This window comes from Solanum dulcamara, chromosome 4 (genome assembly GCF_947179165.1).
Source record: "Solanum dulcamara chromosome 4, daSolDulc1.2, whole genome shotgun sequence".
Taxonomy (NCBI): domain Eukaryota; kingdom Viridiplantae; phylum Streptophyta; class Magnoliopsida; order Solanales; family Solanaceae; genus Solanum; species Solanum dulcamara.
This window is the reverse complement of record NC_077240.1, coordinates 27720524-27737754: the sequence shown is the minus strand read 5'-3', so window position 1 is coordinate 27737754 and position 17231 is coordinate 27720524. Positions and strand designations below refer to the sequence as shown.

General features: G+C 37.2%; 1 protein-coding gene across 9 annotated transcripts; it reads left to right on the top strand.

Annotated features, from left to right (window-relative positions):
• The first annotated feature begins 834 nt into the window (after positions 1–834).
• LOC129887170 (uncharacterized) lies at positions 835–16798 on the top strand. 9 transcript variants are annotated; one of them, XR_008766300.1, is made up of 7 exons: positions 1690–5395; positions 6494–6706; positions 7278–7561; positions 14029–14368; positions 15125–15236; positions 16524–16599; positions 16660–16798. XR_008766300.1 is itself a non-coding variant. In XM_055962153.1 (5 exons), the coding sequence occupies exons 2-5, from the start codon at positions 6521–6523 to the stop codon at positions 16718–16720; spliced, it is 435 nt and encodes a 144-aa protein (XP_055818128.1). In that variant the 5' UTR covers positions 835–1678; positions 6494–6520; the 3' UTR covers positions 16721–16798. The 9 variants fall into 9 exon arrangements, 5 of the variants coding, with proteins under 5 accessions (XP_055818128.1, XP_055818125.1, XP_055818124.1 ...); XR_008766301.1 differs by lacking the exon at positions 7278–7561 and having other exon boundaries at positions 6494–6605; XR_008766299.1 differs by lacking the exon at positions 7278–7561.
• Positions 16799–17231: the final 433 nt, after the last annotated feature.

Below are 17231 nucleotides of genomic sequence, written 5' to 3'. Positions count from 1 at the left end.
AAATACTGAAGAAACATAAAGAAGCCACGCATAGTGTTTTTTTCAGCAAACTTGCAATCTATTGGCACATCTGGTTGTGGTCATATGTTTGTTGCATATGGCTTGTTGATAAGACCATCATTTGAAAAAAAGTTATAACGCAGCCTGCAGGTGGAGGGAGCCCAACGTGTCTTTGTCCATGGTCCGTTTGAAATTTTATTATTTTCGAATGTCTTTGATGAAAATAGGTCCAATCCACTGAATTCTTGTTTCTAGCCCTTTCTGTATTCACAGTGCAAGTCTATTCAATTTTATGCCATATTAATTACTAAAGAAAAATTGTCCAAAAGCTTGAGATGACAGTCATCTTGTGCCACTATGTACTATTAATATCTATTCCTCCTCTGTGTAATCTTTAAGCTCCAAATTCTGTATGATTTTGGTGTTCATTTAATATGCATAACTATAAGTGATGTTTGAGATGTTTCAGCATAATTTTTTACTGAGACAGCATTATGGAGTTGCATTTGATAAATTGGAGTGCAACTTGTTTACTTTTTAGATCATTTATTTCCTTCGGAAGGAAGGAAAACACTGCTATTTGCTTTCACTTTTTAAAGGTTAAGAATCATACAGATTCGAGGCAACATTTTTTTTTTTCTGTTTCACCGTTTGTACCATTATTAAATGTGATGGTCCATTGTGTCCTAACATTTCTTTTTTGTGTTGAACGGTTACTGCCCTCGATCGTGCAAATGCTGAGGGGGCCTTACTTCCCTTGCCTAAGATTCTTGATCAGGTTGATGTCAAGAATGAAATTAAGTCCAATATCACTTAACATTGCCCCAAACGTTGTGATCACTTGGTTTTGTTGGCGCACTATTCTTTTCTGTTTGTAGTCTGTACTATATCTAACACCTTGTTTTTGAACTTGTGTTGGTTGCTTATTTTGATTGCAAGACAATTTGCCATTCCCTAAGAGGAAGAATCTTATAGATTAGAACTACAGATAAAACTTGTTACTCCATGCTGGACTTGTTCCTAGGTTGAAGCAAACTGTCATTTGAGATTCTCTACTGCTATCAGATCCTTGCTATATTAGGGCTAATCGTCATTTTTGGAGCTTGTGATCCATGCTATCAGATACTATGTATGAGTCTACCTGTATTTCCCACAAGCTTTGTTTCTACCAAAATATACACACCTGTACTCCATTGATTAATTAGTTTCCTTAACATCCCCTCTTCCTTTCCTCATTAAGTCCCCTCACATCCCAAGACACGATCTTTATCCTCATCTCTGTTTAATGGTTAGTCTCCTCCCACTGATTCTAGGTTCACCATCCTTGAATTTCATATCAAACATTAAATTCCTAAGCTCTTTTGGAATTGTGTTGTTATTGCTATTTGAGGATTTACTCTTTTCCTGCGTGTCTCTCCAAGTATCTCTTTTGATCCAGCTTCACACACAAAGCATAAGCCTCTTTTCACATCCCTCGATAGGTGCTCCAAAGGCTTGCCCTAATTTGATCACATTATGGTGTACCCAGATCATAGCCTTTGTCTTTATCATCTCTTCTTCTGTTAGATTTTCTTCTATGCTCAATGGTTCTGGTGATTCTCGAAAGTTTCCAGAAAGGAAGAATCTGCCCTGCTCATATAGTAACTACCCTTCAATAGCGATGATATCTCCTCCTTGAGTAATGTTCTCTGCCTGAGCCTCCTCGATTCTCCGATTTCTGATTTTTGGTTCTTCTTCTTCCATTTGCATGTGTTTTCCCAGTTCCCAATCCATTATAGAGTGCTTAAAAGGATGTTTATTTCTCCCTAATCTGATGAGTTAGTGAAATCAGAAAAAGGCTCAATGAACATAGCATGTGAGATGGGCTTGTATTTTATTCAGATTTATAGTGTGCTCAGGGGCCCCACTTCCACTAGCCATGTGACTGGGGGTACTGAAAAGCTCGATATCCGTTGTTTTCTTTGCCGCTGGACCTTTTCCTCTTTCTAACACTCTGTCTCTATATCCTAGCAACATAGGTCTGGCTTTTGTACTATCTAGCAGTATGTCACTATTACCTCGATCTGCTCTCTTCTCAACTTCCATCGATCTATATGTCGTCGGCGACTCCACCCATACTGGCAGCGAGTATCTCAGCCCATTATCGACGATCTCAATCTTAGTCGGGTCTTCTTCCTTGGTCTGATTCTTGCCCATCTCTGATGTCTCCTCTTCCGTTTCTAGCCACCCCCACATTTATCACCTATCTTTCCCATCACCTTGTTGTTCCAGAGTTGCAATGGTAGCCCTAAAATCCTAATCCAAAACCAATCAAACCTTTTTTTCGTCTAGGAAGGCTCCTATCGTCACAGACCAGCATTCTAGTTTCAACGTCATAACTTGTCTATTCCACTCACCCATGATAACATGTTTAGTCATCCTTCTATTATGAAATTCAAAGAGGAAGAGGAAGCCATTCATGGCGTACCCCTAAACATAATGATATACCTTCCATGTTTGTTGGGCCCATCTATGCACATCATTTCAAATTGGCACATCTCCTTCTCCACAAAACTTGTATGCCGTCTACATTAGAAGTCGCCGTCAACATTGAATTCTCACTGGTTACATTCATTTCTCTCTTGCTCCATTTACTATTGTGCAGAGCTCCTATGTAATCCCTCCTCCTAATTATTGTTTTGAGATTTAATTCCCTTTTTGTAATAAATTCCCCTTTCTTTTCTATTTTTCTTTCAATAAGTTTTCCACTTTTGTTACCAGATTCCACCATCCCTCATTAAATGCATTTTCTGGAATTATAATTACTGATCTACTCTGCCCTTTCATTGTGATAATAGAAATAAATTGATCGTACTTATTGAATTAAGGTGAGCAACAAATATATGTCAAAATGTCTCTGCATCTCCATATTTTTAAGTTTTCCCCCTGCTTTCAAAAGCTTCCTTTAATCTTTTCCATAACCAAAGTAAATCCCTCGTACTCGATATCATACGCCTGATAGACATCTTGGTACTCTTCACTCACTCAAACCATATCTCTGAAGCCGATATTGATTTTATAAGATCATAAGATTTTCCCCTGTCCGAAATACAACCTGCTCTCCATGTTCTTATATGCTACCTAGATAAAAAAAAAAAAGGCAAGAAAGGGAAGAGATTCCGATGGCAGATAACCACAGGAAAAGGGGCTCTAGACACCCAGAAGGGATCTCTATATGCCACCAAGGCAAAAGTGCTTGGGAGCATGCAATTGAATATTTTTCTATACTCCTACTTGGAAAAGGATTAGTGTATAGAATCCTAATTGGAAAAAGATTGTAATGTAGTGTCCTAGTTGGAAAATGAGTCTAATATAATGTTATAAATAGGGTCTCAATGTAATTTGTAGATACACAATTTAATAATATTTTTCTCCAATATTTCTCACATGGTATTAGAGCTTCTACAATCCTGATAGAAAATCAAAGAGCTTCCCTTCTGGCGGGCGGCTATGACCAATATATATCGCCCGTTGGGCTAATGGTTATGTTAAAAAAAGTAGAGCATATGATATATACATGAACCCCATATTCAGGGGAAGAAAACTTAGTCAGACAGGTCACTGTGTGTTAATTTCCGGCGACTTTCTAAGGTAGTGTACTTGTTTATACTATGATTTCAGATGAAATGCAAGATCTATTACATCAATGTTCTCTCACTGCCAACTGAGGATGCCATGCTTATGCAAATGAGTAGTCCACATGTCCACACAAAGGAGAAACAACCTTTCCTTTCACGGAGTCAACCACAAAACCTATCGCGATCAATAGGCAAAAAACAAGCACCCTAAATTTTTTCCCCAAGATCATTTAGTTGGATAACATGTCTCATCAATAAGGAGATGATGATGAATACGTAGTAGATGAATATGAAATGGAAGAACTAGATGATTTTATTGATGAGTTCCAAGGCGTAGACTTGAGTGGCTTTGATTTAGATGTAGATGCATTGCAAGGCATATACTTGGATGACTTTGATTTGGATGTAGATGAGTTCCTAGGCGTAGACTTGGGTGGCTTTGATTTAGATATAGATGAGTATGACTATATGAATAAAGAATGCAAGATAATTTGGTTACTGAGGTAAGGAGTGACAGATTTTCAAGGGATCCCTTAGGGAAGGGTTACCATAACCAGGGAGATCACAACTAGGCAAAGAAGCAACACTATCAGGAACACTATAAGAAGCGAAGCCAGCCAAGTCTATGCCTAAGAACTCATCTACATCAAAGTCATCCAAGTCTATGTCTTGCAACTCATCTACATCCGAATCAAAGCCACCCAAGTCTACGGCTTGGAACTCACCAATAAAATCATCTAGTTCTTCATTTCATATTCATCTGCTACATAATCAACATCATCTCCTTGTTGATGGGACATGTTACACTCCAACTAACTGAACTTGGGGAGAAAATTTAGGGTGCTTGTTTTTTGCCTATTGATCACGATAGATTTTTTGGTTGACTCTAGGAATGGAAAGGTTGTTTCACCTTTGTGTGGCCATATGGACTACTCATTTCCATCAGCGTAGCATCCTGATGGCCTAAAGTTTGTAACTGGGCACCAGGATAAAACATGCAGAATATGGGATATTCAGAACTTGACAAGTCATTCACTGCTTTGAAGGGTAACCTTGGAGCTATTCGGTCAATCCGCTACACGTCTAATGGCAGATTTATGGCTATGGCAGAGCTTGCATATTTTGTCCACAGTTATTATGTAAAAAATGGATATGAGGTGGAGAAAAAAAATTAATTTCTTCAGTGAGATATCAGGAGCATCTATTAGTCCCAATACAGAGTCTCTTATCATTGGTGTGTGGAATCACACATTTAATAGCCTCCTTGATTTGGACAATGAAATAACTATTCATAGCGTGATGCAATAATATGAGTACTCTGAAGGTAGAAGTGGATTATATTTAGGTTCATATTTGCTCAATCGTGCCATTTGTATGCTAGATGATCTCTGATCATTTGAATGATAAAACTTAATGTGGTCTCCTTTATAGCACAGGCCGACCAGTGTAACCTTGTAGGAACTTTTCATGTTGGTTGGTGGCCTATTTTGCATAGCCATAAACTTTGTGTTACTAATTTTCGGGCAGACCTGTGAAATTAATGTCAATTGTAGTGTGTCAATCTTCTATTATGATGAGTTGTGTGGGTTTTTAGAGTTGTAGAACAAGGTGCAAGTAAACTTGTTCCTATTCCTATTCGAACAAAAACAATGAAGATATTACCTAAATGTTTACTTCTGAACGTGGAAGATTTTGGTTACTGCTACTTACAGATATCATTGCTAAATAAGGTGAAGATGAGGTCACAATTTGCATGGAGGACCAGTTAAGATCCTTAGGTATAATTAGAACTGATTATGATATCTCACCTAGCTAAATCTTTATCCTACATTTATTAAAGAAATAAGTGTTGATGCTAGTATGCCACCAAAGAAGGTCCGTACCTCTTGGATACTGAGGATACTTTTTAGTTTGATTTGGTCTATTTTTGTTACCATATGGAATAAATTTGTTTTGACTGCATTCATGTAATGCAAATCAAAGCAACTTTTTTTATCTATGGAACTGCCTTATTCTTACAACTTATTGAAAGCCTTAATGGTAGCATGTTAGTCCGGGTAAGCTTCTCAAACTTTGAAGGAGATTGCTTACTTTGACGCCATATTGTACCTCAAGAGTGGAGATGCACTACATCCTCCCACTTAAGGGGAGAAAAGAAATACACTATGAAATCGGTATTCTTTTTAGAGTAAGCCCCTAAAAGAATGTCTCGGTTCAATTCCTCGAGGTGAAAACTGATTCTACAGATTGTTCTTGGACATTAACCATTTGAATTTTTGAGATTTTGAGACTACCTGAAAATAATACCAACAAGTAGCCCCAAGACATTGGTCTAGTGGTAAGAGTGTGATGTTTAAGTTAGGCGCACATCACGTGTTTGAACCCTACCGCAATGAAAAACTTGGTATTTAAATGGGGAAGGGTGGAGGGGGTGCATTTTTTGCCGACTTTTGAATAGTATACCACTGGTCCTCAGGATATCTCAACAACAACATATCCACTACCCAATGTAATCTCACAAGTTGGGGCTGGGGAGGATAGTGTTTACGCATACCTTATCTCTGTCCAAGAAGGTGTAGAGGTTGTTTACGAAAAAGTAGAGTAGGATTTGGTAATTCATAGTAGAAATTTTTCTCTCTCCTGTAACTCTTTGAAAAATATATCATTGAACACAATTTCGCAGAGCTAATCGTTTCCCCAATTTGATATAGATTCTTAAATTCATATTAGAACTACACACTCCCGTAACTCTGCAAAAAGACTAGCTTTTGTAGGGAGGGAGTATCATTAAACACAATTTGGCAGAACGAATTTGGATGCTAATATATGCCTATCTTAATTATTTTTTGATTTTACGTGTATTTTCTTTTTTCCAGATCAAGCATGGAAAGAAATGTACTTCCATGGATATGTTGTATAATGGTGTACCACAACAAATTTGTCATATCGCAAGAATCACTGATGCCACTTCTGAATTCTTTAAACAAGGTAGGATATGCTGCTACAGTGCGATTGTTGTTGACTTATTGCACAACGAATTTGTCATATCGCAAGAACCACTGACGCCACTTCTGGATTCTTTAAACAAGGTAGGATATGCTGCTACAGTGCTATTGTTGTTGACTTATTGCACAATTATTGATTTTATTTGGGGTGCCAATTGTCTATGGTTTCATATTTTCTATAATATCATTTCTGATCGACTTTTTTGATAAGATACATGTTTGTTTATGCACTCTACTCTTTTCTGATGTATCTTCTCTATAAGTTTTGTTTTGCGAACTTCATGGGATGAGTGTTACCGTGTTACATATCAAAGAGGGAGTTCTCCTGATGGTATATTATGAAGGAGGAAGGTTTTAGAGCTATGCTGAGTTATGAAAAAAGTTTTTCAAGGAAGAAGATAGTAACTAATCTTTCATCGGGAGGTTAAATGACCATTTCGTGCCAATAATCATAGTATACATGCATCTATACAATGAGTATTGTGTGTATAGAGGTAGCTTATGGTCATGACAATAGTAAGAATCATGATGATGACAGATCATGTTGTTCCTAATCTATTTTACATGACTTGGGGATGAATATTGGATTCAATTATAGATCTAACACAAACATGTTAACTTCCTGCAAGAATTTACTATTTAGTATTTTTTGAAGGATTGAAGTGCTCACCCCAACACTCAAGGATGTGACTTATTGGTCATTAAAGTGGGTGCAAACCAGGAGACTAGGTCCAAATCTCAGTAGAGACCAAAAACGCTAAGTGGTTTCTTGCCATCTACCTAAGCATGGGTAGATAGAGTTATCCAGGACCACTAGAGGTAGCAAGTACTCGATCGTATAGTTATTGTGTGCGCAAGCTGATCCAGAACCACCATTATTTTTGGAAAAGAAAAGAAAAGCAAAGTGTTCACACCCATGTGACCTATCAGTATATCTAGGTAAAAAGTTCTTGTAATACGCTTCCTTATGTAGTGTCATTTTTTCAAATACTGCAGTTTATTATTGCAAGGAACCATATTCTCTCCATTGAATGATCGAGAAAGTGTCTTTTATAAATCACTTATTTCACCCACATTTTGTTATTTAAGTTGAAGACATTCTTGCAGTAATCTTAAAAAGTTTCCTCCCTCCTTTCTCCAAAGGGGAGATAGGTCGGAATATCTGAAATGTAATGCCCTTGAGTAGCTAAGCTGGGAAAACATTGGGTGGACAATCATAATTATCCTTTTAGACTTGTAAAGTTTGCAAGAGTACAACAAGATTAGCAGTCATCAACAATTACTGAAGTTTGATCACCAAACAAGTTTATAAATAACCAAAAATCAAAGGAAAATGGAAGTCATTTGACAATACATTATTCTTTTTTTGATAACTTACTACAATGATAACGTTTCAACCCAAAATCTGTTGGGCTCAGCTATATAAATAGTCCACTCCGCTTCATTTGGACATGTTTCTTTCCAATATTCATTAATTTGGCTTTTGATATGTTTGGTAACTCAGTCAATATCTGATCAACTTGGTTGTTTTAACATATCTTGAGGTTTAGTTAATTGCGTGTAGGCTTTAATTATTTTTCAAATCCTCCGATGAAGTCAATAGAGGATTATGGGCAAGAGTAGTGATTGATGGGGGAGCCTTTGTCATTTTTCTCATCACCAAAATAATGTTGTTAAAATTATATAATATGATAAAATTAATAAAAATATGATAATATAGAATAAAATTAAATATTGCATCTATTATTGCCAAGTGGAATGTAAATCAGGAGTGATAAAAATTCAAATTTCAGCAGTAAAAACAAAAAATATTAAAGTAAGAGAGATTTTTTCCTCTAAATTCTATTGTGCAAGAAACTACTATATATGTTGATGAAGAAATAGCAAGTACTGATATAATAATTAACATGTTGAAATATTGGATTTGCCTCAGATATTTGCAGAGAATACCATACGAAAAATATAATCACGGAGATATGACCTCCAAAACCTCTTAGCCAGCCATTTTGATTGAACGTTAGCTAGTAAGATAGAAAGGGTGAGAGAGGGGGTCACTTTGCCTTAGACCCCTCGGAATTGAAAGAAACCTACAGTGTCACCATTCAACCATAAGGAGAATCACAACAAAGATGCAAAATTTAATCCAATTTAGTCATTTTCTACCAAAGCCCATATCTTCAAGGAATCTAAGTAGGTAGATCCAGTTGACATGATCAAAGTCCTTTTCAATGTCCAATTGGAAATCAATGAAGAATAATTCTATTGTGTTACAGGCTGGAAATCAATGAGGAATAATTCTATTGTGTTTTGAGATTTAATTCCCTTTTTGTAATAAATTCTCTCTCTACTTTTCTCTCTTGGACATGGAACATAAGCTAAGGGTTGCTTCACATGATTTTAGGACAGTTGTTTTGGGATCTTTATTGTTGTTTTTATGAATTGAAAATATTAGTATGGTTATAGACATCAACGTATGAGGAACCTAAGCTAAGATTCACTTCACATGATTTTATGTCAGTTGCTTTGGGATCGTTACTCGTTGACCCTTTAGTAGCTTTAGTAGTTGATAACACCAACCACCCCGGTGACATTTTTCACTTGGGACCTAAGAAACTCCATCTATCTACAAGGATAAAATGGCAGTGTTCTGATTTGCACCTCTTCTCTGCAGGTTATATTATCCAAACAAAGAGGGAATATGCCTTCATTTTTAAGCTTAAGCCTGTCTGTTTCCTTCAAGTATAAATTCTTTCTCTCAGACTTATTACCTTCTTTGAGAAAAAAAGATGTTAGGCTCGATCCTTCATGTAGCTTAGTGGATCCACTTAGACATGACAGAGTCTACCTTGGCAAGTAGTATCCCCCTTTCTTTCGGTGTTGGGGTAATATCGGGACTTCATGTTATAGCTCACATAGTTTATGTCTATTAACGGTCGCTCTCACAAAGGTACAAGGTCCCTCTCATAATGTTTAAGGTGTTTATTACTATGACTACTATATGTCTCACAAAGTAAAGTATGTTCTCTCACTCATGGTTTTGGTAACTCACACTATGACTTAAGATTTTACTACTACTTACGAACTTACAAGCTATTTTTATGATCTTCTACTATAACTTATGACTATCCATGCATTGTACAAGTCCTCTTCATAAGGTTGCATTATGGTTTTCATTTCTAGACTTCCATGTTCAAGATTTTTCTTCCACTTGTTTTTATTCTGTTTTAACTTACCTTATGAATGCGATGTATGCTAAAAGGCTTGGTTGGGATCCTTCGAGTTTGCGATCGCCGTGTCACGGCTAGGCCGCCCAAGTTCGGGTCGTGACATTTTGTAAGATCATAAGATTTTCCCCTATCTGAACTAAATCTGTTCTCCATGTTCTAAATGCTACCTGGAAAAAAAAGGCAAGAAAGGGTAGAGATTCTGATGGCAAAGAACCATTGGAAAAGAGGATCTAGACACTCAGAAGGGATCTCTATAAGCCACCCAGGGAGAAGTGCCTGGGAGCATACAATTGAATATTTTTCTGTGTTTATTCTTTTGTCTCCAAAATACTGTTAGAATAGGAATAGGAGGAAGAATAGTCCTACTTGGAAAAGGATTAGTATATAGAATCCAACTTGAAAAAGGATTGTCATGTAGTGTCCTAGTTGGAAAAGGAGTCTAATGTAGTGCCTATAAATAAGGTCTCAACGTAATAATATAGATACACAATTCAATAATATTTTTCTCTAATATTTCTCACATGGTATCAGAGCTTCTACGATCCTCGTAGAGAATCAAAGAGCTTCGCTATTGACGAGGTGCTATGACCAATATATGTCGTCCGTTTGGCCAATAGTTATGTTAACAAAAGTAGGTTATATGAACCCTATATTTAGGGGAAGAAAACTCAGTCAGACAGGTCACCGTGTGTCAATTTCCGGCAACTTTCTAGGGTAGGGTGTTTGTTTATACTATGATTTCAGATGGAATGCAAGATATGTTACATCAATGTTCCCTCACCCCCAACTGAGGATGTCACACTGATGCAAATGAGTAGTCTACATGTCCCACACAAAGGAGAAACAACTTTTCCATTCATGGAGTCAACCAATAAATCAATTGCAATCAACAGGAAAAAAACAAGCACCCTAAATTTTTGCCCCAAGATCATTTAGTTGGAGTGTAACATGTACCATCAACAAGGAGATGATGTTGATTACATAGCAAATGAATATGAAATGGAACAACTAGATGATTTTATTGATGAGTTCTAAGGTGTAGACTTGGGTGGCTTTGATTCGGATGTAGATGAGTTGCAAGGAATAGACTTTGATGATTTTAATTTGGATGTAGATGAGTTCCTAGACGTAGACTTAGGTGGCTTTGATGCGGATGTAGATGAGTATGACTACATGAATAAAGAATGCAAGATATTTTGGCTGTTGAGGTAAGGAGTGGCAAAGATATTCATGGGATCCTCTGGAAAAGGGTTACCATAACTAGGGAGACAACTAGGCAAAGACGATAGCAACACTATCAGAACTATGAAAATATTCCTCAATTTGGTCAGACATCATAAAAGGAGTATATGCAAACCCACAAAGAAAGACGGTATATACTATGATTTTTTTGTTTGCTGGTCTGTGCAGATACACCACACTACACATCCTGGAATTTTTCTACATCAGTAACAACAAGAGGAGCCACAAGGGAAGTGCTTCTTTGTTTTGGGGTTACAGAATTGTTTCCAGACTTTGCTTTTTGTTTTTGCTTCTGTGCAGGTTACAAACTACAGCAGGAACAACATTCCATCCTCTTCCAAGATTACAGCAGTTACAACAATCCAAAAGCCTTCATCAGGAACACCTCTCAACAACTCCTACCAACCTGAAATTGCACCTCTTGAGCCATCTGTGTTTGTTTGTTTATCATTACAGATTCACAACACACTCCAGCTGTGATAATTTGAACAACTTGCAGACATGCAGCTCTACAGATTCAGCAAGATCCCAAGATCAAAAACAAGAGGAGCTGTTCCTTGCAACAAGTTGTCCAAACTAAGGAGAAGCAGATGCCAGAAACAACACATCACCTCAGCAACAGCCATCAGCCCTCAACAACATGCATCATGCAACATCCAAAATCCTCCAAATTTTGTAGGATAATAGCATCCCCAAAGATGGTTGAGCCCAAGAAATTTCAGCTCAAACGGATAACCGGAGACGTTAGTCGAGCGACATTGAAAAAGACAGCCGATGTTGCAGGCAGAACAGTTACTTTCAAGAGGAACAACAGTATACATCATCAAAAATGCTCCAAATTTTGCAGGAATACAGCAACTCCAACAATTGTAGAGCCCAAGAAATTTCAGCCCGAACGGAGAATCGGAGACGTTAGTCGAGCGACCTTACCCCTTTGTTTCTTCTTCTTTGGCAAAATCCGAATTTTAACAACTTTCAACAACTTGTATGTTAGCTATTATATGGACCCAAGAATTTAAAGCCCGAATGGATTCTCGGAAACGTTAGTCGAGCATCACAGAAGATATGACCGATCTTGACCCATGCAAAGGAAATTGGGTATACTTGATTTTCTTCAATTTAGCTAGGTTCTGTACCTTAGTTGAATAGAACTAGTTTCCTATACTTGATCTTCCTAGTCGAGAGGAGTCCTCTCATTAGATATCTTCCATTTTATTTTCGGAGGTAAGGCCTTTCACGTCCCCCTCCTTGTACTTGTAAGCTTACTTTTATATATATAAGATGAAAATTTTGATTAAAAAAAAATAAAATATATACTATGATTTCAGATGGAATGTAAGATACGTTGCATTAACGTCCTCTCGCCCCCAACTGAGGAATTTGGTTTGGGCACCTTCTAGGCATGACGTGTACTTAATCTCTCATTTTTATTCTCAAGTGGTGCTAGATGCCTTGATAAATTGAGAATTTCAGTTTTTGCTCAGGTCAATGATGACCAATGAAGGACAAAAAAACGAGACATTAGGTACACGTCATGCTTAGAAGGTGCCCATACCAAATTCCTCAACCGGGGGCGAGAGGACGTTGACGTAACGGATCTTGCATTCCATCGGAAATCATAGTATATACCGTCTTTCTTTGTGGTTTTGCACTTCTTTTCTGATGTCTCACCAGATTGAGAAATATTTTCATAGTTCTGATAGTGTTGCTTCTTTGCTTAGTTGTCTCCCTGGTTATGGTGACCCTTTCCCAAGGGATCTCTTGAATATTTTTGCCACTCCTTACCTCAACAGCCGAAATATCTTGCATTCTTTTATTCATGTATCATACATCCGAACCAAGTCTATGCTTAGGAACTCATCAAAGTCGTCCAAGTCTATGCCTTGCAACTCATCTACATCCGAATCAAAGCCACCCAAGTCTACGGCTTGGAACTCACCAATAAAATCATCTAGTTCTTCATTTCATATTCATCTGTTATGTAATCAGCATCATCTCCTTGTTGATGGGACATGTTACACTCCAACTAACTAATTTAGGGTGCTTGTTTTTTTCCTTTTGATCGCGATAGGTTTTTTGGTTGACTCTAGGAATGAAAAGGTTGTTTCTCCTTTGTGTGGACTACTCATTTGCATCAGCGTGGCATCCTGATGGCCTAACGTTTGCAACTGGGAACCAGGATAAAGCATGCAGAATATGGGATATTCAAAACTTGTACAAGTCAGTCACTGCTTTGAAGGGTAACCTTGGAGCTATTTGGTCAATCCGCTACACATCTGATGGCAGATTTATGGCTATGGCATAGCCTGCAGATTTTGTCCACATTTTTTAATGTAAAAAGTGGATATGAGGTGGAGCAAAATGTTGATTTCTTCGGTGAGATATCAAGAGTGTCTTTTAGTCCCAATACGGAGTCCCTTATCATTGGTATGTGGAATCGCACATTTAGTAGCCTCCTTGAGTTTGGACGATGACACAACTATTCATAGCTTGATGTAGTAATATGAGTACTCTGAAGGTAGAAGTGGGTTATATTTAGGTTAATATTTGTTGTATCGTGCTATTTGTATGCTAGATGATCTCCGTTCATTTGAACGATAAAACTGAATGTGGTCTCTTTTATAGCACAGGCCAACCAGTCTAAGCTTGTAGGAACTTTCCATGTTGGTTGGTGGCCTATTTTGCATAGACATAAACTGTGTTACTAATTTTTGGACAGACCTGTGAAATTAATTCCAATTGTAGTGTGCAATCTTCTATATATTATGATGAGTTGTGGGGGTTTTAGTTGTAGAAGTTAGTATTTCTTATTTGCAAAACAAGGTGCAAGTCAATAGGACTATTCTTGTTCCTATTCCTATTCTAACAAATACAATGAAGATGTTACCTAAATGTTTACTCCTGAACATGGAAGATTTTGCTTACTGCTGTTTACAGATATCATTGCTAAACAAGGTGAAGATGAGGTCACAATTTGCATGGAGGACCAGTTAAGATCCTTAGGTATAATTAGAACTGATTATGATATCTCACCTAGCTAAATCTTTATCCTACATTTATTAAAGAAATAAGTGTTGATGCTAGTATGCCACCAAAGAAGGTCCGTACCTCTTGGATACTGAGGATACTTTTTAGTTTGATTTGGTCTATTTTTGTTACCATATGGAATAAATTTGTTTTGACTGCATTCATGTAATGCAAATCAAAGCAACTTTTTTTATCTATGGAACTGCCTTATTCTTTCAACGAAAGCCTTAGTGGTAGCATGGCAGTCCAGGTAAGCTTTTCAAACTTTGAAGGAGATTGCTTACTTTGACTCCGTTTTGTACCTCAAGAGTGGAGATGCACTTCATCCTCCCACTTAAGGAGAGAAAAGAAATACACTACAGATTGTTCTTGGACATTAACCATTTGAATTTTTGAGATTTTGAGACTACCTGAAAATAATACCAACAAGTAGCCCCAAGACATTGGTCTAGTGGTAAGAGCATGATGTTTAAGTTAGGCGCACATCACGTGTTTCAACCCTGCCGCAATAAAAAACCTGGTATTTAAATGGGGAAGGGTAGAGGGGGTGTATTTTTTGCCTACTATTGAATAGTACACCACTGGTCCTCAGGATATCTCAACAACAACATATCCACTACCCAATGTAATCTCACAAGTTGGGGCTGGGGAGGATAGTGTTTACGCATACCTTATCTCTGTCCAAGAAGGTGTAGAGGTTGTTTACGAAAAAGTAGAGTAGGATTTGGGAATTCATATTAGAAATTTTTCTCTCTCCTGTAACTCTTTGAAAAATATATTATTGAGGGAGTATCATTGAACACAATTTCGCAGAGCTAATCATTTCCCCAATTTGATATAGATTCTTAAATTCATATTAGAACTGCACACTCCCGTAACTCTGCAAAAAGGCTAGCTTTTGTAGGGAGGGAGTATCATTAAACACAATTTGGCAGAACGAATTTGGATGCTAATATATGCATATCTTAATTGTTTTTTGGTTTTACGTGTATTTTCTTTTTTCCAGATCAAGCATGGGAAGACATGTACTTTCATGGATATGTTGTATAATGATGTTCCACAACAAATTTGTCACATCGCAGGAACCACTGACGCCACTTCTGGATTCTTTAAACAAGGTAGGATATGCTGCTACATTGCTATTGTTGTTGACTTGTTGCACAATTATCATTTTTTGGGGTGCCAAGTTGTCTATGGTTTCATGTTTTCTATAATATCGTTTCTGATAGACTTTTTTGATAAGCTACATGTTTGTTTATGCACACTACTCTTTTCTGATGTATCTTTTCTGTAAGTTTCGTTTTCTGAACTTCATGGGATGAGTGTTACTGCGTTACATTTCAAAGATACATTTTTCCTGATGGTATGTTACGAAGGAGGAAGGTTTCAGAGCTATGCTGAGTTATGAACAAAATTTTTCAATGAAGAAGATAATAACTAATCTTTCATTGGGAGGTTGAATGACCATTCCTTGCCAATAATCATAGTATACATATATCTATACAAAGAGTATTGTGTGTATGGCAATAGTAAGTACTGTGATGATGACGAGATCATGTTGTTCTTCATCTATTTTACATGTCTTGGGGATGAGTATTGGATTCAGTTATAGATCTAACAGAGGCATGTTAACTTCCTGCAAGAATTTACTATTTAGTATGTTTTGAAGGATCGAAATGCTCACACCCAGCACTCAAGGGTGTGAATTATTTGTCGTTGAAGTGGGTGCAAACCAGGAGACTAGGTCCAAATCTTAGCAGGGACCAAAAACACTAAGTGGCTTCTTGCCATCTACCTAAGCATGGGTAGATAGAGTTATCCGGTACCGCTAGAGGTAGCGGGTACTCAGTGGTATAGTTATGTGCGCAAGCTGATCCAAATCCACCATTATTTTTAGAAAAGAAAAGCAAAGTGCTCACACCCATGTGACCTATCAGTATATCTAGGCAAAAAGTCCATGTAATACGCTTCCTTTTGTAGTGCCATTTTTTCCAAATACTGCATTTTATTGTTGCAAGGAACCATATTCTCTCCATTGAATAATCGAGAAAGTGTCTTTTGTAAATCACTTATTTCACCCATATTTTGTTACTTAAGTCGAAGTCATTTTTGCAGTAATCTTAAAAAGTTCCCTCTCTCCTTTCTCCAAGGAGATTACTGAGCTCTGGCTTCTGGAACAACGGGTCTGAAATACCTGTTTTACGACTATTCTGAAGAATTTGTCACCACAATTAGTTGTCTGTCGATAGTTGAAGATATTCTACTTTTTTGGGATAAGTGAAGATTTTCTTGTTTGTTCGTGATGGTTTTCTTCACTGTTGTTCTGTTCATAAAAAAGTTTTAACTATTGCTCTGTTGTTAGACTGTGAAAACCATGAATGGTGTTAAGATTTTTATTTCTTCAGCTTATAGCAGGTTAAAGGTGGCAGCCCTTAGCAGTTTGTTGCAGTTATCTGGTCGTTTGCAACTTGTATGGCATAGGTTGTTTACTTCAATCGTATAAGAAACTCGGCAGTCCTCTCAGTTATTTCTTTTTGACAGATCAACAAGGCTGACAATAAAAGAAAGGCCCTGCATTGACACTCGAGGTGCAGATGGATGAAAGTGAGAATGACGAGGTGTTGTGGGGCTGACTGAATTCATTAATCTCTTGTTGCACACACACATAATGTTTTTTGCAGATTCTGTTTGATCCTTCTGCTTACACTTGATTGTAGTTATCCATAAACTATCTTGCTCGGACGAAGCCACGTGTCGGATCAAAAAATATACTATTTTTAAAAGAGTCCAAACAACATAGATCATAATCACATAGTCATCATCGGTGCAAGCGGTTACTTGAATGTTTGTTAATTTGAAATTTCTTTTTTCCACTGATGACAGTAGTGTACAAGCTAGCTTGCGAACACCTCAACTATTCCACTGGATACGTGTTATCTCTGACCAACATGGTTATTTTGAGATATTATATTAATCCAAGTATCAGTTTACGGGGGAGTATCAGCTGCCAGGTGTGGCTGGTTGGATTTGTATCTATGTGAGCTATTCATAATTATGGTTCAAACTATAACTATTTATGAAAAAAAAAAACCTATTTTTTTTAATCAATCACG